The sequence below is a fragment of the Tenrec ecaudatus genome, chromosome 2 (assembly GCF_050624435.1).
Source record: "Tenrec ecaudatus isolate mTenEca1 chromosome 2, mTenEca1.hap1, whole genome shotgun sequence".
In the NCBI taxonomy this organism is placed as follows: domain Eukaryota; kingdom Metazoa; phylum Chordata; class Mammalia; order Afrosoricida; family Tenrecidae; genus Tenrec; species Tenrec ecaudatus.
The window spans coordinates 159,027,182-159,048,055 of NC_134531.1; the positions used below are offsets into that span (position 1 = coordinate 159,027,182).

Below are 20,874 nucleotides of genomic sequence, written 5' to 3' on the forward strand. Positions count from 1 at the left end.
ACGAAGGCACACATTTTGAAACCAGTGGTCAGGACAGACGCAAACAGTCCCAGGCGCCCCACACACTTCTGTATTTGTGCTGGTTGCACAATGCTGAGGAAAATCCCAAATCACACAACTGCGTTGGGCAGGCTGTGAATGGCCACAGCGCCGGGCGGGGGGAAGGGAGTGGGGGGTGGCACCTGATTCCGCCTCCGGCTGAAACACAGCAGTGTGTGTGTGGGGGGGGGGGGTGCTGCATGCCCTGGCCTTGGGGAGAGGCCGTCCTCAGTGAGCCCACACATGGGTTGAACTCTTCGAAACCCCGAGGGTGTAATGCATCTCAGTGTCTCCTGAGCTGTTCTCGGGCCCCTTTGGAAAGGCATTGTGGACTTAAATAAAAATAAACAGCGAGTGGACACCCATGAAGGTGGGTGAAAATCCACTGCCATGGGAGTGGATTCTGACTCAGAGCTGCGGAGATTTCCAAGACTGTAAGTTCTCAGGGGGCTGCTGGATAGCTGGTAGGTTTGAACTGCTGACCTTGTGGTTGGGAGTACAATGCCTAACCCACGGTGCCACCCAACCAACTTGGGTGAAGAGGAAGGCACAAATGAGAGGGAAGGAAGCAAAAACCCCAAACCACCAACACAACAGCCCACAATACAGCAACCAGCCCCACTCTGGGCAGGGTCAGACGCGCCAGCGTGAGAACCGCTGGGCCCAGCCCCCAGACAGGGCAGAGCAGGGCTAGACCTCCAGCTGGAGCATCCTGTTGGAGGGGTGTGGACAGGGCCCAGGCAAGTCCCCTGGGATGGGATAGGTACCTCCTTTGGTGCAGGCCCCCAGGAGGTTGACCACGTTCAGGTGGGGTCCGAGGTGGCTCATGATCTTCAGCTCTGACATGAGGGCTTGCTTCTCGCTGCTGCGGGCTGTGGCTGAAGGGATGGGGTGCTCAGGCAGGCTCCCCTCACAGAGGCCCCACTGGAGCCCCTCCTGGTCCTTCTCCCCCACCCTGCACTGAGACCCAGGCACCCAGGTGGTGAAGAGCCCCTTTCCCCCTCAGGAGATGGGCATGAGGCAGAAGTCAGGGGAGGGACCCTCTTCCTCTTGTCTATAGTCAAGCCTGCCCCAGGAGCATGGGGGTCAGGGGGGTGCACACATGAGGGAGGTTGGACGGGGGGGCCTAAGCACTCACATTTCAGCATCTTGACAGCCACCTTCATCGTGGCCTGGGAGTGGCTCAGGCCATGTGCCGTAGCCTCCACCACCTGTCCGAAGGCCCCGGAGCCGAGGGTGCGTCCTAGGGCAGACACAGACTCTCAGCGCCCAGCCCACAAGCAAGCTGCACCCTTACCCTCCCTACCCAAGGGTGGGAAAAGCACCCTTTGAAGTTCACCCAGCTATTCCTCAAACCACCTTGGACTTGCCCCACGTGGAGGTTTTCCGGTCCTTCCTGGCGTCTCATCTAAGTTCCATTCTAATCCCTGGAAGTCAGCCTCCCTCCCTGGATGAATGCTGCTCGCCCAGCTCCCAGCCTGTCCCCCAATTAACGCCTTCTCTCATCCTATGTGAAGGTGAGGGGCCATCTCACAGAGGACCCCAAGGCCTCAATGCAAAGTGATTCACCCCATTGTACAGATGGGGAGATAGAGGCCCAGGAACGTCAGACCTCACCCTGGTGCTCAAAGTTAATCACAGCAAGGCTGGGCCCAGACCCCAGAGCGTCTTCCCTCCCACCTCGAGTGCCCACCGCTGACCGAGCACGAGCTGGTCCCTCGGCAGCTCCCACGTGGAGTCGTAGGGCAGCTGCATGGGGTCCACGTAGATGTACTCGTGTCCATCGGAGCTCACCGACTCAATCACCTTCCAGCGGATTTCATAGCGGGGCTTCTGCAGGCCCGACATCACAGGGAGGTCATTAGGGGTCTCCCCTAGACTCTAACCCCTTATAGGCCAGATGGGGCGGGTATCCCTGAGGCTCAGAGAGGGGCAAGGCCTATCCAAGGTCACACAGCAAGTTAGCAAGAGATCCAGTCCTTTATAAGCTCAGAGGTACCGGCACCAAAGGTCCCTAGCTTGGCGCTGGCAGAGGAGCCAAAGCCGCTGAGGGTAGAGGGCTGAGGACTTGCCCAGTAGCTGCTCCAGGTGGTAGCAGAGGCTAGTGGTGCTGCGCAGGGGCTCTCTGCGGGAGGTAGGGCCCTCCTCGTGTGGGATCTGAGCCCTGCAGGACTCGCAGAAAGGTGGCAGCTAAGAGCGCTGAAATCGCAGGCCTTAAAATGTCAGCATCTCAGGCTGCTATCCTCAGCCAGCTCTCAGAGTGGCGAACCCCAGAACAGAACACCAGGAGGACTCATTGATAGGCTTCTGGTGCGTTTCCGCAGACTCCTGGGCGTGTCGGTCGGGGAGAGCTGAGAGAGTCCTGAAGCCCATGGTACTGTGATTGTTGGGGACCCTCGGTCAGTTCCGACTCACAGCAACTCTGTACAGCAGAACGAAACCCTGCCAGGCTCACCCACCCTCATGCCATCCTCACAATTGTTCCTTTGCTTGAGCCCACTGTTGCAGGCACCATGTGGAGCCATCATGTTAAAACCCATGTAGCCTATCTTAATGGTCCTGGGCCCTGAAGCTAGGATGGCCAGAGGGGCCAGACCCAGGCTGCTGTCACCCAGGCTGCTGGGGGAGGCAGTTCTGACATCCAGTGAGCATCACTCGACACCAGTGCACCCTTGGGCTGTGTGTGGACCTCAGACGCGTCCTGGTCATGCTGCCTTCAGAGAGGACTGGAACCCACGCAAACCCTATACCCAATGCCTCCCACCGGCCTGTGGGCCTCTCCATGGGAGAGCGCCTACCTTCTGCCAGAGCATGATGAGGATGATGAGGGAGATGATGGTGAGGACCACCAGGGCCAGGATGGCTGAGATCACTACCACCTTGAAGGGCAGTGCTGGAGGCAAAGACCAAGAGCAGGCTGTTAGCACACAGGGCCGAGGACACTGTCCTCCCCACCCCCAGCTCAGACCCACACCAGCCTCCACATCCTTTCTGCATGAGTTGGGGGCAGTCGAGCCTGTCTGCCCAGCTCTGCTCTATAGAGCCCCTTAGGCCATGAGCCAGGGGCTGGGCTGTGGCTCACTTCGGCCCTCACCGTGCCCACCCTCATTGTGGGCATCAGAGCTTGGGCAGAGCTGTGTGCCCACACCTGAATGCCTGGCCAGGGGACGGAGTGGCCGCTTACATAGGGAGCAGTCCGCTTTACCCATCTGAGGATGGGAGGTGCTTCAGCCCTGTCCCCGTTGGGAGAGGAGGTGGGGGCAGAATAGGAGTGACAGAGGCTCTGAAGTGCATCTCCCATAGAACTGGGAGAAGAACCAAGCGGGACCAAAGTTGCACCCCCTGTCCCCTCCCCCACACATCAGCCCTGAGTCTCCTCCAGCTCCAAGGCCTGGGCTCTGGTCTGGGCTCTCTGCTCCCAGCTTCCCGCTCCCTGGGCTGCCCTCCTCTCTGCTCTGCCCACAGGCCACCCCACCCCTGCTTCCCTGTCCTCACCTGCCCCACCAGGGGCCCAACAGAGTCCTGTTCCTCCTCCTCCTCCGGGGCCCAGACCACCCTCTGGGGTTCTAAGAAGGACAGCCACGTCTTCCTGGTTCTAGGAGCCATCTCTGGCTAAAGGAAGCCCCTATCAGGCATCCCAGTGCCAGGCAGGCTGGGGCATGGCCTCCCCTCAGACAGCACTCCAATGCTTTACTTGGGTCTGGTGGCTCAGGGACACATTTATGTCCCTACATAGATGCTTGGGTGAGATTAAACTACATCCCTTTGGAACAAAATCCAGCCCCTGGCCATGGCAGTGCAGAGTGAGGGGCAGCTGTGAAGTTAGAGTCCCACCACTGAAGCCACGCCCATGCCCAGGGCCCATCCTGACTCATGACTACCCTACACGGCCCAGCAGAACTGCTCCGGGGCATTTCCAAGGCTGGAAATCTTCCCGGGAGCAGACAATGACACCTTTCTCCCTCAGAGTCGCCAGTGGGCGACCTTTGGTTAGCAACCAAGCACGTACCCCACTGGGCCCCTGTAGGTAAGGTAATGGTATAAAAGCCCACATAGGTAGAAGGGGCTTCAACAAGTATGGGGACAATTCCATGATCTTACCATTCCCTTTTCTCAGGATCTTCCTGATGTTTCCTCAGGCAGACATGTGTGTATGCCCACAGCAACTATTTGCATGGCCCAGAAGGCACGGCACTGTTGGCACCAGTGGATGGGGACAAGCGCCCATGTGTACACACATACCGACATGTTCTGTGTGTCTAGATACAGGTCCGGGGCTGAGGCATGCTCATGTACCTGGTTTGAATAGGCACCCGGCCTGTGCATGTTGTTTGTATCTGGGTCTGTAGTGTGCAAGGTGACACTCAAGTGGTTGCCCCATGCCTGTAAGGTTTATTTGGGCGCGAAACAGAACCAGAGATCCAATTAACAAAGTTTTAGAAGCAGGCTTTATTGGGAAGCTTGCGGGCGGGATCAGCAACTCAGGGAATTGAGTTATTGAAGCCGCGCAGTGGGAAACTTTAGCTGTGTTTTTATACCCACCTGGCTGGCAGGCACAGGGGGAGCGGGGAGAGATGTGCCTACACAAGGGATTATTAAAAAGGGAAGCAGTCGTTAAATTTTCTGGGAATTGGGTGGGAGTTGGGCAAACTAGCTGAGCAAGCATCCTGTTAGTAAGAACACGCACCTTTGGACATTTGTAGTTTGCCGAAGGGCAGGGGAAGTCGGTGAGGGGTAAGTTTCAAGAACTAACGTGGAAGCGCCTGATTCAAAATGGAGTTTCTTGTGCCAAGGCCATACCATGCCCATGGACCAAGCATCCCCAAGAAGCTTACCACAAACCTACAGCGGGCACCCACTGCTCATAAGGAATGAGCGCTAGTCCCACTCTCGGCTTCTAGGCATGCGCTGGGGCCGTCAGGCAGGGTGTGTGTACCGATGGTGTGCTGCTGAGCGGTGTGCTCTGTGGGGTTCATGTGGCCCTGTGTGTCTGTAGGCACACTGGCTCTGGTGGCCCCAATTCCCAACCGCTGGGGATCAGAGCGGGACTGAGGGGTCGTCAGGGGCTGGCTGACTCACAGTGCGGTACCACGGTGACCTCCTGCATTTCGTAGCCCAGCAGATTGCGCACCGTGCATTGCACGGACAGCGGCTGGTCCACCCGGTGCAGATGGAGCGTGCTCAGCACCTCGAATTCCTGCTCCTCCGCCCAATATGTCACGTTCGTTTCCAGCCGGGTCTCTTCCCCCGAACTGTTCCCCAGGGGAGTGGGTGGCAGCTCGCGGGGACACCTGCGAGAAAAACCAGCCTGTCACCGTCCCAGCCCTCCTTTCTCGCAGACCTGGAAACAGGTCCAAAGCAGGAATCGCCCCAGGATGGAGGTGGGAAGATGTAGGGCGGGGCCGCTGCTGTCCCGAAACTGACCAGGCGGGGGCGCGCGTGCCCCGGCTCTGGAAACAGGATGGCAAACCCCGTTCTCATTTGCTAGACTGGAGACGCTAGTGACTGCCTGCGCTCAACCCTGTCCACTGAGCAGGGGACCAGAGCAGACCTACTGCGCCAGTGAGGTTCTGGGGACACAGACCCTACACTCTCAGGACTATGCACAGTCCAGAGGTCAAGATCAGGGATAAAGGCACTCTAGGGCAGGAGGAGCTTCATGGAGCTGGTTGGTGGGCTGGCTTCTGAGCAGGGCTCTACCACCAAGTCCATTCTAGCTCCTGGAGTTGATGGGATTTCTGAGGAGCAGGTAGCCTCAGCTGGTGGGTTTGGCCAGCAGTTCAACTATTACCAGGCAGTGAAACGAGGGCTCCTGAGATGTGGCTCTAGCCTGGAACCACGTGTCCAGAGGAAGGGGTCAGACTAGATGAGGTTCACTGGGGCCTCCTGGCCAGCTGTGTGCCTGGAGACTGGGCCTCGGTCCACTCACCTCTTGAGGTCGCTGCAGGTAGACCAGGTGAGGTGCGGCAGGGGCATGCCCCGGCCTCGACAGCGGACCATCTGCTCCCCGCTGGCTGGGTGGTTCTCACTCAGTTCCAGCACTCGGGCAGGGACTACAGGGAGACAGGCAGGGGTGGGGGGTACTGTTGGAATCAGTCGAATGTAACAAAGCAAACACGGGCACCGAGTCGATGCCAGCACACAGAGACCCTCCAGGACGGGGAGAACTGCCCCTGTGGGTTTCAGAGACCCTGACTCTTTACGGGAGTAGAACGCCTCCTCTTTTTCTCCCTTAGAGTGTGGCCAGGGGTTCGAGTTGCTGACCTTGCAGTTAGCAGCCCAATGAGTGGCCACTCCTCCACCAGGCCTGTTGGGATAGATAGTCTGAGGGAAAGGGGAAAGCTCCTTGGAGGCCTTGGTCCTGGCCCCCTCTGTGGGGAGGGGTACATCAGGTGACCATGAAACACCAGGAGTCACCGTGTGAAAACCAATGGGTTCCCCTTCTGGAAACTTCAAAGGGCAAGCCTCTGTGGACGCTAGCCTGCCTTTAACACCTGGGCTGACTTGCTAATCTGCCCTCTAGCCGAAGCAGAAGCCACTCTCCAGCCCCACCTCAGCTCCCCTGCCAGCCCAGGGGGTAGGGGGTGCGCAATGGCGCCCCACTGCTTTGTCTGCTCTGTATTGACTTCAGTGGCTGCTAGATATTTATGACACGTGATGCCGATTTTCCATGGGCAATGGCGAGATGACGTATTTTTCTTTCAAAATAACAAGTATTTTTAGAAAGTCGATGGACAAAACATGAGGTCTTTACCCTATGATTCTTCCTGCTCCAAACCTTGCTCATGTCCCCCAGGAAAAGTCAGGGTTCCACTGGCCCTCCCAACAGCCCGCTCTCGCTCTCGCCTTCCTGCCTGTCATCCGGCCTCTGGGCCCAGGACCCAATGGCACCCTCACTGCCTCAGGCCAGCACCGCATTCTGATGTTACCTTCTCACTGAGGCCTGACCACACCATTTAAAATCGCTTCCCGCCCCCCTGCCCTACCCCAACACCGTCTGGTCTCTCTCCCCTGGTCTCTGGACAGTGTGGGATGAGTGGGGGGTGAGGTGGGTGTTTGTGGCTGTTCTACCCGCATGTCCGAAGTTTGGGAAACCCAGATCTTGTCTGAAAGCGTCCTCGTCCACATAGGGGTACTGAGGCCCACGCCAGGGCCCCACGCAGTGTCCCGAGTCTGGCTTCCTCCTGGAGGGTGGGGGCACTGAGTGAGATGGAACGAGGGCAGGAGTGCCTTACCGTTGACCTGCAGCTGGAAGGAGAACTGGACCTGGGCGTCTTCGTGGAAGGCCCGCATGGTATAGCGTCCGGCCTCAGCCACCTTCACCCGCACCAGGGTCAGTTCTGACACGTACCTAGGGATGGGTGAGGAGGCCAGGGGATCGGGCTGTCAGAGTGGGCGATGCCAAGAGGTTCCCTCCTGCCACAAAGTCTGGACAGGAAAGTGAGGCCCTGGGGGATGGGGTGGGGGCAGGGCCTGCTAAACTGGTGGGCAGGCAGGGGAGTGAGGGTGGAGGTGGGTGTCGGTGGCAGCACCAGTTCCCACAGCAGTCTCCTGCATACCCCACCCACCACACACAGACGTGCATGCGCTCACGCACACACACACGTGCAGCTCCAGGAACCAAGAGGCAGGACTGGCTGGAATGGGGGAGCACAAATTCCTGCCTGGCTGTCTGTCTGGTCCACTCAGAAAGTGTGACAGCGCTTGTGCTGGACCATTCTATCGCACCCCAGTGGCTCCCCCATCCTTTTCCTCGGCAGTCCTACCTGGTTCCACCCAGGGGCCATCACTGACTCTGGCCCATGTCCCCACTAGACAGACGGGGAACTCCGGGATGGGGAGCGATAACAGCCTTGGTCCCGAGTTGGCACTCAGGAAAGCGGAACTGGGTTTGTTGGAGGCCGTGGGTGGGCTATTCGGCTTCTCACCGGGTCTCGGACACGTTGCGAGTAGACACGGAGATCTCGCCGGTGCTGCGGTCCCCCAAGGTGTGGTTGTCCTTGAGCCATATGACGGTGGGTGGCGGGTAGGCCTCGAAGCTCACCTGCAGCGTGCGGCTCTGGTGCAGGTTGGCATACTGGATGTCAGCCAGTTCCTCCAGCAGCAGTAGGTAACCGCTCTCTGCAAGAGACAACGGTCAGGATGGGCTGGGCTTGGTGGCCAGTGCCAGGTTTCCAATGGGGCAGCTCCTTCTGGAGCGGGAGAGGGGCATCCACTGGATGCTGAAGACCCCAGGGTCCCAGGGATAGGGCTCCAGGCTACTGGCCCCGAGCCTGTGGTGGTCGTGGGGCTGGTGTTGAAGTTAAGCCTGGCTGACCGTGGGCAATGTTGGGGTTGCATTAGGGCCCGGGACACAGGACAACGGGGGGCATGTTTGGCTTGGGCTTGTGGCTGGGGTGAGTCGGAGTCTGGGACTGGCACAAGCCTTGCCTGTGGGGGTGGGCTGCCAGGACAAGGGGTGGGAGTAGAGGTTCGAAATCAGACTGGCCTAGCCAGGCGGTCTAGGCTGTCGTCAGAGCTGCACTGGATGGACGCTGGGCTTTGATTGGCAATGGTCTGCAAGGTGGCTGGTGTGGCCCTGGGACCAGGACAGGATCCAGGTCACCTTTGGGTGGCCTTGAGCCCAGCGGGAGGCACATACCGACCACGGTGATGTTGACGGCCTTCTGGTCCTGGTGCTCGCTCACGCTCTCTGACACACTGCAGAGGTAGGTTCCCGAATCGCTCACCTCGGCGTTGGGGATGTGCAGGATGGAGAGGAGGTGGGAGGGCACATCCAAGAGGAAGTCGGTCACAGGCTCCACCCGCCGCCCGCTCTGCAGGGATAGGTGGGACAGGCCCCCAACTCAGAAGGGGTCTACAAGAAGCCAGGTGGCAGTCCCCTGCTAGCCCAGGTCTGGCCTCACCTCCATGCGGGGGTATGACCATCCAAAGTTGACCACCTCGCTCCCGGTCACCACACACATGATGGTGATGTTCTCGCCCTGGCGGATCACGGTCTGTGCGGCGTTCACGGTGACATTGATGGTGGACACTGGGGGAGGGGCAGGGGCTTAGAGCTGGGCAGCTCGGCCTCGGCCACTGCACTTCAGCTTGGGGATGGGATGTGGTGTGAAGAGGCAAGGAATGGCCGCTGTGGGCGATGCATTTGCTCAACAAATGCCAGCCTGGCACCATCAGGTACTCACTACAGAGGTGTAGTGGTTACCACTGGGCTGCAATCCAGAATGTCAGCAGTTCAAAGCCACCAGGCACTCCACCGAAGAAAGGCTGGGCTTTCTACCCCCGTAAAGAGCTGCCGTCTAGGAAACTCACAGGGGCAGCTCTACCCTGTCCTGTGGGAGCCTTTGGAGTCAGCATCAGCCTGATGGCAGAGAGTCTGGTTTTGGGTTTTCCATCCCATGGAAAATTGGTGGTGGAATGGGTTATGTGTTGGAGGACTACAATCGCCAACATTAGCAGTTCAAACTCACTAGCTGCTCTGTAGGACAAAGATTAGACTGGTTGGTCCTGTCAGTATTTGTCGCCTTGAATATGTAACGTAGGAGCTCTGTGACTCAGAAGGGACTGGATAGCTGTGGGTTTGGCTCTGGTTTAGCCACCAGTGGTCAAGCACTACTCTAAGTACTGGGCTTCTCGCAAGGGTTAAGTGTCGGGCCTCTAATGGACAGGCCAGTGCTTTCAACCCAGCAGCCACATAAGGGTGTCCATAAAGATGTTCAGCCTCGAAGCCAATGGAGCAGTTCTAGTCTGCCCTGCAGGACCACCAGGGTCGGGTTCAACGTGATGGCAGTGCATTCATTGAGAGAACTGCCCCTGTGGCTTCCAAGGCTGGAAAGCCTTATGGGAGCAGAAAGCCTCCGCCTTCTCCTGCAGGGCAGCTGCTGGATTGAACTGCTGGTCTCACAGCGAGCAGCCGAACTCATAACCCACAACACTACTCAAATAACTCACTGCCCTGGAGTCGATGCTGACTCACAGGGTCCCCCTGCGGGTTTCCGAGACTGTAACTGTCTACGAGAGTAGAAAGCCCCATCTTTCTCCCCTGCAGAGCTGCTGCTGGCTTCGAACTACCGACCATGCAGATCACAGCCCAACACATAACCACTACACCACCAGAGCCCCAGGACTCCTTTGTCTTCCCAAGGCTATGCGAACCCAGTGAAGACAAGGTGGTTGCCCCCTTTATGGGGTGTAAGGAGAGCCGTGGCCCAGCCTCTGTTGAGGAAGAGAGGGCCTCACCCTGGAGGTTGTAGACATAGTAGGTCTCAGACTCCACCTCCCTGTCCCCGATGGTGGTTTTGCAGACGTAGGTCTTGTCGTCGAAGAAACCAGAGAAGCCCCGTTGGTGGTCGTAGGGGATGGGCATGGGGATGTCCACTCTCTTCTCGTGCAGTGTCACCACCAGCTGTGGGTCTGTCACCCGGCACGGGATCGTTACCTCAGCTATTTCCACAAGAAAGATGAACAGGTCCTCCGAACTGATAGGGAGGAATCCCATGGTAGGATCTGCCGGGAGGGGACCAAACGGAGAGTCAGAGGAGCCGGGCCCTGGCTGTCCCTGAGTCACTCTGGGACCCTAAACGAGTCGTCTCCCTCTCTGGCCGTTGGTCTCCATTACAGAGTCAGGATATTGTCCCAGTCCCTTTCTGTTCTGACACTTGGACGGACGGTAGCAAGGGGAGAAAGGGGCAAAGTCATAAGTTGGGGCAACTGGGCCGTGGAGTATGAAGGACAGGTGTGGGGACCAGAGATGAGGAGGACGGTGGGGGAGGACAGAGGCCCCGGCCCGAGGTAGCTGTGAGTGCCTCCTGAGTCGCTGGACTCCCAGTGCCATGAAAGCACTCTCTGACGCCCCTGCCCCTGGTGCCTGCTGCTGCGAGGGACAGGAGGCTGTGGACACTTGGGCCCCAGCCCCTCACCTGGTACAAAGATGTACAACCGGTGTTTTTCCCCAGATTCCAACTCGTGGGAACTGTTGGACGTGCAAAAATATTCTCCTGTGTCCAGCCCGGTGACATTGGTCAGCGTCAGCGTGCTGGAGAAATTGCCGTCCGGGGTCTGGGTCATTTCCTGCGGGAGCTCCTGGGAGGGTCGTTCCCACACCACAGGCACGGAGTCTGAGCAGGTCAGAACGATGGTGCTGGAGATGTTGAGGATCAGCTCCGGGTCTGGGGGTGTGACGACCAGCCCCTGGGAGGCCTGGGCTCCCAGCAGCAGCAGCAGGGACAGCAACAAGAACTGGCCTTTGGGAGCAGAGGGGACAGTGGTCAGGGCACAGCGCCCTCCTGAGCTGACCGTGGCGGGAGGCCACATGTGCACAGACTCAAGTCCTGCAGTCTGCTCCCTTACCCCAAACAGACTTGGCTCCTCCACCCATGCCTGGCCAAAGGCCTGCTTGCCCGTGCCACCCCAGGGGCCCCTCCCTCCTCTTTAGACCCCAGCCTCTGAGGCTGAGCCGGCCTGTGTGCAGGCAGCGGGCAGGAGAAAACGTCAGGAAATCCCTGGGAAGTCATTCGCAAGCCTCCAGTTCCTGAATTACTTCCCAGGTCACTTTCTGAGCCTGTTCCCCCTCTCCCACCCCCATCCCACCCACTCCAGCTCCCCCTCACCCACCCACCCCAGTTGTCTAGATTCTTCCAAAGCTCAGAGGCAGCCCTGCTCAGGGGGCTTCAGGTAACTCTGCATGGGGAGGGGCAGGCTGTTGCAGGAGGGATGCTGAGGCTGGCCCTGTTGGGGGGGTGGGGGGAGCTAGGGGTCGTTTTGTGACCAGTCCCCTTGGCTGGCTGGCTGATCTCAGAATCTCCTGGCAAGGAATCCTAGAAGTCAAGTCCCTGGCTCAGGGGGGAGCACTCCATAATTCCCTCTGTATGGCTTGGTCAGCCAGCAGTGGCTGGGGGTAGGGGAGGGGCTGCTGCACGCCCTGGGCAGGGGTGAGGGGAGAGGTGTGGGTGGATGCCACACTTCCGCAGGGACCCAGGCCAGGAGGGGGACCCAGGGAGGCCATTGCTGGAGACCAGGACCAGGCACTGAGCCCATGAGTGCTGAGCAGAGGTGGAGTGGCCGCTGAGGTGGGGTGGGGAGAGTTGATGGGAGGATGAGGGATGCAGGCAAACGCAGCAAAGGGTTTGGGCTGATGGTTTCAGTCAAGCCTAGCACCCCCCTTCCCCCTCGCTGGTTTCTGAGCATTGAAGGAGGCCTGCCTGCTTAGAGACCCACTTACATGGGGCTGGACCCCATGCACTGGGCACCAGCGGCTCCCTCCCCACTCTCCCACCCAACCTACCTACCTGTGAGGACTGTTGCTGCCATGGCTTCCTGATGCCCTGTAGAGTTAAACAGGCAAGGGTCAGGGCCCCAGGGTCCTGCCCAGTTGCTCAGCCTTTGTGCCCAGTCAGAGGTGCCCTGAGTCTCCAGGCTGAGCAACCTCTCCAGACCACAGACCTCCTCCCCTCCCAGGGACCTTGGCCTTGACCCTGCCCCTTGTTGGGCCTTAGTTTCCCTGAATGTACAGGAGGGCTGGGGACTGGGGGTGGGTGGGTTGACTGGATGATGTCCAGGAGGCTGCCAGCAGTTGACAGCCCCCATCTTCAGAGGGACAGCTCCAAGACCAGGCTCTTATCTGCCAGGACAAATATTTGGGAAAGTTCCGATGAAAGGCCAGGGGCAGGAGGAGGGGCAGACTACCTCCCACAGCCCACAGCACACAACAGGAAATGGAGGCGGTGGTGGTGGGAAGGGAAGTGGGGGGGGGGGGAGTCAGGGCTGTGGAATGTGGAGGGGCCGCACTCTCCCCCCCAATGCCTGGCCCCCTTTACACAGCCCAGAGCAGCACTAGGAGGCCCCAGGGAGAGGGGGGCGGGCCCCCAGAGCAGCCATAGGGGACTCCTGGCTCCAAACTGCCCACCCCATCCCCAGTGTCCAGATGGAAACGAGGCTCTGCAGGCAGAAGTCTGCCTGAGGTGGGGGGTCACACAGCAGTGCCTGTGCCTGTCGGAGAGGGCAGAGGAAGAGAGAGAGAGAGAGAGAGAGAGAGAGAGAGAGAGAGAGAGAGAGAGAGAGGGTCTGAGAGAGAAGAGGCATTGGAGAAGCACTCAGGATAGAGGGGGAAGGAGACAGACTCAGAGACCCTCAGAAAGAGAGTGTATGTTGGTCTCTCTGCCCCTGATGGCCCACAGTGGGTCCCAGAAAACCTCTAAGAGCCAGGTGTGCCCAGGAGGTCATGGAGCCTGAATGTGAATGGTGAGTGTGTGGGGAGGCAACCAGGGAGCCGGCTGCAGTGGCTGCTGCCTCCCAGTGCTGCCCCGTCTGACCCCTGTCCGCATGCAGTCCAGAGCTGAAGAGCGGGTGTGGCCCCTGCGTGGCTACTGTGCCCCCTGGCCTCAGTTGCCAGCTCCGATGGCTATGCATGTGCTCCCTGGCAGGGCCACCATGACCCGTGGTGCTGAGTCCTGGGGATGCCATTCCAGCCCTGCTGTGCCCCCACTTTAGACCTGCCTGCCTCGGGGCCCCTCACTGCTCTCGTGCCCCTTCTGATTGACACTCAGCCCCCCTCCCCTCAATGTCCTTCAGAGCACCCTTACTACCATCCCTCCTGCCCCAGCCCTGCAGCTGGACTCCAGGAGGGGGCCGCCCCCAAGCGGCTCCTACAGCCCCCATTGAGGCTCATCTGCCCCTAGATGGGTGCCCCCTCTCGCACCCCTCTTCCTGAAGAGATCTCAGCCAAGGAAAAGCATTAGACGCCCAAGGCTGGGGGAGGGGGCGCCTCAGCCTCCCCGGCTGGCCGCACTGTTTATTATTCTAGAGGAGGAATTTGGCCGGCTGGCCCAGAGACTCTGGGTCACTGCAAGTCCTGCAGCTTGGGCTGGGCCTGGCTCCGGGAGGCTGGGCCCTCGGGGTGCCCAGCCCCTGGCCCTGGCTCCAGCATGCCTCTGAACCCCCTTTCTGGTCCTCATTTAAAGAGTCCTGAGACTTTGAGCTCAGAGGGATCCTTCTTGAATGGGCAGCAGAGGCCCAGAGGTAATGGTGGTTGGAGGGGGCGGGGGGAGGAGTGTTTGTGTGTGTGTGTGTGTGTGTGTGTGTGTGTGTGTGTGTGTGTGTGTGTGTGTGTGTGGTGTAGAGACAAGACAGTGGAGCCCGGCAGAGTGCAAACCTTAGGGAACATGTAGCCCCAACCCAAACCAAACTCACTGCCATCGTTTCAATTGCAAGTCACTGTGAGCCTGTGGGATAAGGAAGCGTCCCTGTGAGTGTCTGAGACTGTAACTCTCCATGGGAGCCCTGCCTTTCTTCCTCTAAGCATGTCAACATCCCAGGGCATTCCTGCTCCCTCCACTGATGCTTCTGACCCGGTCTGTCCCCATCAGCCCCACCAGTCTCCAGCCTCTGGGCCTGTACCTCATCCAGACATACAGCCATTCCTGTCCTAAATCCCTGCCTTTCTGACATTCCTGCAACCGGAGTCACGTGAAAATCCATAAACCCATCTCATTCCGTGGATGGAATTTCTCTCATCCCAGTCACATCCTTGCTGTTTGGACGTTGGCAGTTGTCTCCCTGTCTGGGCCTCATTTTGTACAGTTAGGAGTTAGACAGCAGTCCTGCGATGATGGAGGTGGCAGGGGACAGGGTAGCACAGGCAACAGACCAGAGGCTGGCAGGACTGCAGTGCGGCTCAGAACACACAGCGTGACCCAGAGTCCATCTCTGATGAGTCCCTGACACCCATGGGGTCCCTCCATTGCCGGCTGCTCTCCTGTGATTCCAAGGGACTTGGGCATGATCGGCCTGCCTGAGATGACTCCCCTTCTTGGTGGGGAGGAATGAGCTCTGGGGAGAAGCCTATAGTGCATGTCGCCACAGCCAGGAGTCAGCCACCCACCCTGAGAGGCCCTGGGAGCAGAGAGAGGGAGGGGCACCTCAGGGACTCCTCCCTCTGTCCACCAGGTGAGTGCTGAGAACCAGGAACTACAAGATCAGCCTCTCATTTTGGTCAGATTACATGGGACAGAGGTCCAAAGATTGCAGAATTACCCAAATCTCCCAGTGAGCAACAGGGACCCCTTGGAGAAGCAAAGTGAGAACCCCAAATCCAGGGAAGGAACATTTGAACCCTATATGCAGGGGATAGAGGAGGAACCCCAAGTCCAGGGGGATAGAGGGAGACCTTAAGTCCAGGGGGACAGATAAGGGGGCCCCAAGTCAAGGGAGTGAGGTAAGGACCCAAATCCAGGGGGACAGAGGGGTGATCCAAGTCCAGGGGGACACAGGGGGACTCCAAGTCCAGGGGGATAGAAGGGAGACCCCCAAGTCCAGGGGGATAGAGTAGGGACCCCAAGTCCAAGGGGATAGAACAGGGACCCCCAAGTCCAGGGGGACAGAAGGTGACCCCCAAGTCCAGGGGTACAGAGGGAGACCCCAAGTCTAGGGGTACAGAAAGTGACCCCAAGTCAAGGGGTACAGAGGGGGACCCCAAGTCCAGGGAGGCAAACATGCAGAGGTGTCATTCTCAGAGCCCCGCCTCCTCCCGCCAGCACACTCACCCCCCACTCCTTTCCCACCATCGTAATCTAAATAAATCCAGGCCCACATCCGCCAGCAGCAGCTTCCCGCCTTCGGGGTCCCGAGGCTCCCACGACACAGGCAGATCTGAGGGGGGGAGGCAGGCGGGGGAGGGGCTGCACCGTTGCCAGTGGGCGTGGCCTGCACATGGCTCAGACTTCTACCTAGGCCCCTACACCCTGGCTCACAAGCTCTTCAGAAACACATGTGCCTGCTTCAGTGCTTGAGGGTACCCGGCCCTCTCACGGGCACGAGACATGTGTAGCCCAACACAAACACATATGCACACAGCTATCACCCTGCCATGGCCAGCTCAGAGGCACACCCAGGGCCAAACAGAAATGTGCACCCAGGATCCTCAACTCCCTGAACACACATGCAAATGGATGCCCACAGGCAAGCCACAACCCCCCAGAAAGATGTATTCAGCGCACACCAGGTCCTCTCAGTGTCTGCATTGACCCGTCCTGCGTCAACTCTGTGAGGCGGGGACACTGAGGCACGAGTGTGGAGAGACTGGCCCTGGAATGCACGTAGAGCTGAGGTTGGAATGGAGCCAGTACTTGTGCTCTTGGCCGGCCAGTTCCTTTGCCTCTGCACTGTACACCCTTGGGGCAGGAGGGCAGAAGTGGGGGTGGGGGGAGCTTTGATAGAAACAGGGCTGCTTCAGTGAGCGTGGACAGAACGCAGCGATTCCACATTGGGGCAACACGGCTTCCCCGCCCCCCACCCCCACACTCCTGTTTCTGGTTTGGGGTGCTGGGGGCGGTGCCATTTTCAGAGGTGACCGAAGCAGAGGGTGGGGATGGGAGGAGGCCTTGGACAGCAAAGAGGACAGAGCCCCACTCCTTCTGGAGGTGGGGAAGGGTCTCAACAGCGGCAGGACCCAGGTGGAGGAAGTCCTGCTGCCGGGGTGGGGATGGGGTGGGTGTGGGGCAGGCAGTCTCAGGCCAGGGATGTCTGGGTAAATACGATGCCCCAGGGAAAGGAGGGAGGCCTGGCCATGGGTCAGGGGTCAGAGCCTTGGAATGTCAGCACTCCAGGGTCCTCAGAGATGCTTCTCTGACCCCCTCCTTGTGTCCCTTTGCATGGTGGGGAGCCTGGCCCAGAGAAGCAGGGGGGCCGGGGGCAGCCCCAAGGTTCTCACCTAGGCAAGATGGAGAGCAGGGAGCTGCTGCTCACCTGCTACCCAGCCCCCTGACCCCAGGCCTGGCTTATGGGCAAGATGCCTCAAGGCCCCAGTTTCAGGGTCCAGCTCCTTCCTCCTTCCTCCCTCCCTCCCTACAGGCCATCCCTGCTCTCCACACCCGGGCTCTGCATCCGACTCATCTCCCCACACTCCACGCCAGGATTAGGAACTGAAACTTCCTAAGGGCCACTTACTAAATTGTTGGCAGAGATGGGACGTAGACTCCAGCCTCCTGACTCACAGTCTCATGTCCCTGCCTCCACTGGGGCCTTGGCACAGCCCTGAGACCAGCCTCGGGGGACCTACCAGACCTGCCCCCTTGCTGCCTGCTGTCCCTGTGGGCCTCCATTTGTCCATCTTTGCAGTGGGTGGGCAGAGCCGTCCTGGGTGCCCGTACAGGCACTAGGACCCTGCTCTGGAAGGCAGCTGTGAGGAGCTGGAACACTGGAGTGGGGGTGCTGGGTAGGGGCCCCAGCCAAGATGTCATGACTCAGCTCAGAGAAGGCAGCCAGCTCCGGGCCTGGGAGTGTGTGGGGGCAAGAGGCATCTGAAGCCAGGCTTGGAATCCTCCTGCCAGCAGCGAGGAGAACATGAGAGAGGCCACAGTGCAGGCTGGGCCTGGCACGGACTCTGGCCTCAGTGGCCTCACCCGCATGGGGCACAAGAGCGGGATATGATCTTATAGCATGAACCTGGGAGCCCATCCTGGGAGCTAGGGAGGGACGCAGGAACTGCAGGGAAGGGGACCAGTCTGAGGCAGAGGTGGGACCCGGGAGACAGGGAGACCTCGCAGCTGCTGGCTGCCCCTCCGTCCTCTCTCCCACTCCCATCTGTTGGTGAATGTTTAATGCCCTGCCTTTCTTCACAGCCCCTGGATCACCCTGAGGAACAGAGTGGGCGAGCCCCTAGCCCAAGCTGCACAAAGATGGCGCCTAGTCACGCAGACTCCGCTCTCTGTACCACCCACCCCAGGGGGGGCATTCATGAGGTCTGGGGCCGACAGAAGAAAATCACTGCCACCAAGTTGATCCCAATTTTTAGTGACCCTATAGGACAGGTAAACCTGCTCCTGCGAGTTTTTGAGACTGTAACTCTTTATGGAAGGACAAAACTCTGTCTTTCTCCCTCTGAGCAGTTGGTGGTTTCAAACTGCTGACCCTGAGGTTAGCAGCCCAACTCCCTGAAAATGCGTATCATGCCACAGTATCTCCCTGAAAATGCAGCAGAAATGCCATGGACTCCGAGTGCTTCAGGCCTGCTCTATCACATGCTAACATCCTGACGCCCCACCTCTGGCTCCATCCACACAAACTCATCACCTCTGGCCTGCTCCCGGGCTCACTTCCTCCCTGGTCTCCCCCTTCCAATGGGGTCTCACATTCCCAAGAGAAGAAACTTTCTAAAATACCGATTTGAGCCTGCTCTCCCCACTCACCCTGCACGGCTCCCCACTGCCCGCCCTTAGGCACAGGCTGGTGTCTCAGTCCAGCCTTTAGGATCCTTCACACCGGAGCCCTCCAGTTCCCCAGGGGCTGAGTCAGCATCCCCACCCCCCCACCCCGCACTCGTCACTCCCTATATGCACGCCTCCCTCCCCCCCCACCCCCTGGTCAGCCTCCCCTGGGACACCATGGAAAGAAATGACCTATTTTCTGGAAGTTCAAAATAAAGTAAAACATTTGTCTGGATTGGAGCCAGGCTGATAAAGAACAGACCGATCCCCCAGCTCAAAGCTGCCCCCCATACCCCCCCCCCCGCTGCAGCACACACCCCCTCACCCGCCAGAGCATGTGTGCTTGGGGGTGGGCCCAGCTTCTTGGAACAGTTCGTGGGAAAGCGCCCAGTGTGTGCCTCACGGGTGCTGGGGGCCCAGGGGAGGTGGCCTGGGTCCCCACACAGGCTGGGAACAGCCTGAGAAGGAGGTCAGCGGGAAGGGGGGGCTGCTCCATGCCCCTGTGGCTGCCCGCCGAGCAAGCACTTCCTGCCTCCTGCAGCGCCTCTCTGCCTCCTGTCAGCCCCACAGCCATCCTCCTGGCCATATGGCCTTGCTCTGCCCAAGACCCACGGAGTTCCCATTCTCCAGAGCCCATCTGGACCCCCAAACAGTCCCTCCACCAAGTCCCAGGAACAACTACATAAAAAAGAATAGGTGCCTGTGATGTAAGCATTGGCCTACTAACCACAAAGTCAGCTGTTCGAAACCACCAGCCGCTCAGCGGGAGAAAGTTGAGGCTTTCTACTCTCATCAAGAGTTACAGTCTCATTTTTCCCGTATGTGAAATACAGGATAGGTAAATCTGTAGAGACGGGACCTGGATTGATGGTTTCTTTCTTTCTGGTTTTTTCCCCCGCAAAACCATTTTATTGGGTTTGATGTCATACCATTCCATAGTTCAATCACACCAAGCAGTATTATATAATTGCCACCACAATGAGTCTCAAAACCTTTTCTTCCTTCTTGAACTGTTTGATATCAGCTCCCCTTTACCCCGACCCCACCCCACCCCCACCTCCCTCATTGTACCCCCAAGAGCCCTTAGTCTACCTGTGATCTCTATAGGTTCATCAGTCCCGGGGCTCATATACGGAAAAACAGACTCATAACAAAATTTCAAGAAGGTTATCCACAATGACAAAATACATCAGAGATAAACCCCAATATGAAAACAAAAACAAACAAAGAGACCACAGAAAATATTGAAAACCAAATGGGCCTCAGAGTGTATCAGATCTGAGTGTATCAGATCAAGTGACAAGGTGTTCACCTTTCCAGTCAGACTTGTCATTTCAGTCTATCACCATCTCTCCTCTAGTCTGTCGGGCGGCCAGGTTCTCCCAGGCCTCCATATGGGTAGAGGGAAATCACCGGAGGCTCAATCTCGAAATGTATCTTGGGCTTCCAGTGTCACCCATGGCATGGCAAGGTAGGCTGGGGAGACGGGCGGGGGGTGGGGTGGAGTAGAGGGGGCCTAATGACTGTTCAGTACAAGGGAGAAGAAAACGCTCTGAAGCGGGCTGTGGCGGTGACTGTACAACACTTCTGCATATGATGGAACAGTTGAATGGTATGATTGTGAGTTATATGCCAACAAAGATATTTTTTTAAAGTGACCGTCTCAGACACTGGCAGGAGCAGTCCTACCCTGCCCTCTGGGCCTCCGCTCAGTGGCAGTGAGTTTGGTTGTTTGGTTTGCTGCTGGCCAAGCCCTTGGTGTGAGTGACCTCACCAAAGTCTCAGAACAGCCACAGGGCACTGGTGCCCCACCCGCATCAGACGGATGAGAAAACTGAGGCACACAGAATGCTTGCCCAAGGTCACAGAATGTGCCAGGGTTCAGTCCTGGGACAATTCATCCTGTGCTCACCTGTGACAGGAGCAATGTCCGCCTGGGGTAGGAAAGCCCAGGGAGCAGCCAGGACACACTCACATCCCAGCCACAGCCAGGGCTTTAGTCCACCCTCCAGGCTTCTTCCTCTTTCCTTCACAGCGGGTGGGGGGTGTCTTTTGTTTGTTAACTCTCCCCTTTTTGTTTGTTTATTCATCTGTGGGTGCAGGCTCCCTCCCCTCTCCCGCCAACTAGGTGAACCTGACACTGACAGTCTAAGGGTCAGAGCTTAGGACTGGGAGGGCTCAGCCATGCCCCCTCTTCCGCCTCCCTCACCCTTTCTCCAAACAAATTGCAAGTGCACACCTATAATTGCACACCTCCCCTAGCAGGGGTCTCACCCCCTTGCCTGGCAGCCCGTTCATCCCACTCCTACACAGTTCAGGCCCCTCAGAGGTGGGAACACATTCAACCCCACAGAGTATAACCCGTCTCACTGTGCCCCCTCCCCACTCCTTGCTCAGATGCCCCTCACCTGCACACAAGCGGATGTCCTTCATGAGGGAGTGCATCTGCCTAGTGGGATGGGATGGGACAGGGATTGCATCTCACCCTCACGGCAGCTGGGGGAGGAGGACACAGTCATGACCGCCCTCCCCCACCCTGCTCCCCCATGTACCGCAGGAAAGTGAGCTCAGAGAGGTTTGGTAACTTGCTCAGCATCACACAGGCAATAAGCAAAGGCGCTGAGATTCAAAC

The 20,874-nt window shown here is 58.5% G+C and overlaps 1 protein-coding gene across 4 annotated transcripts in view; it reads right to left on the reverse strand.

Moving 5' to 3' along the window:
- The window catches only part of PDGFRB (platelet derived growth factor receptor beta), a 38,530-nt gene that overhangs the window by 10,006 nt on the left and 7,650 nt on the right, over positions 1 to 20,874 (reverse strand). For 2 of the 4 annotated variants that reach the window (XM_075541804.1, XM_075541803.1), the window contains 13 exons: positions 12,330 to 12,365; positions 10,962 to 11,285; positions 10,282 to 10,548; positions 8,946 to 9,073; positions 8,681 to 8,855; positions 7,968 to 8,160; positions 7,275 to 7,390; positions 5,969 to 6,092; positions 5,119 to 5,330; positions 2,838 to 2,932; positions 1,740 to 1,872; positions 1,178 to 1,282; positions 807 to 917 (listed from right to left, as the gene is read on the reverse strand). In XM_075541804.1, coding sequence (XP_075397919.1) covers positions 807 to 917; positions 1,178 to 1,282; positions 1,740 to 1,872; positions 2,838 to 2,932; positions 5,119 to 5,330; positions 5,969 to 6,092; positions 7,275 to 7,390; positions 7,968 to 8,160; positions 8,681 to 8,855; positions 8,946 to 9,073; positions 10,282 to 10,548; positions 10,962 to 11,285; positions 12,330 to 12,351 — 2,005 coding nt within the window. In that variant the 5' untranslated portion in view covers positions 12,352 to 12,365. Of the gene's footprint in view, positions 1 to 806; positions 918 to 1,177; positions 1,283 to 1,739; positions 1,873 to 2,837; positions 2,933 to 5,118; positions 5,331 to 5,968; positions 6,093 to 7,274; positions 7,391 to 7,967; positions 8,161 to 8,680; positions 8,856 to 8,945; positions 9,074 to 10,281; positions 10,549 to 10,961; positions 11,286 to 12,329; positions 12,366 to 18,224; positions 18,312 to 20,650; positions 20,703 to 20,874 lie in introns of those variants that run through there. The other 2 variants (XM_075541802.1, XM_075541805.1) reach the window with 2 other exon arrangements.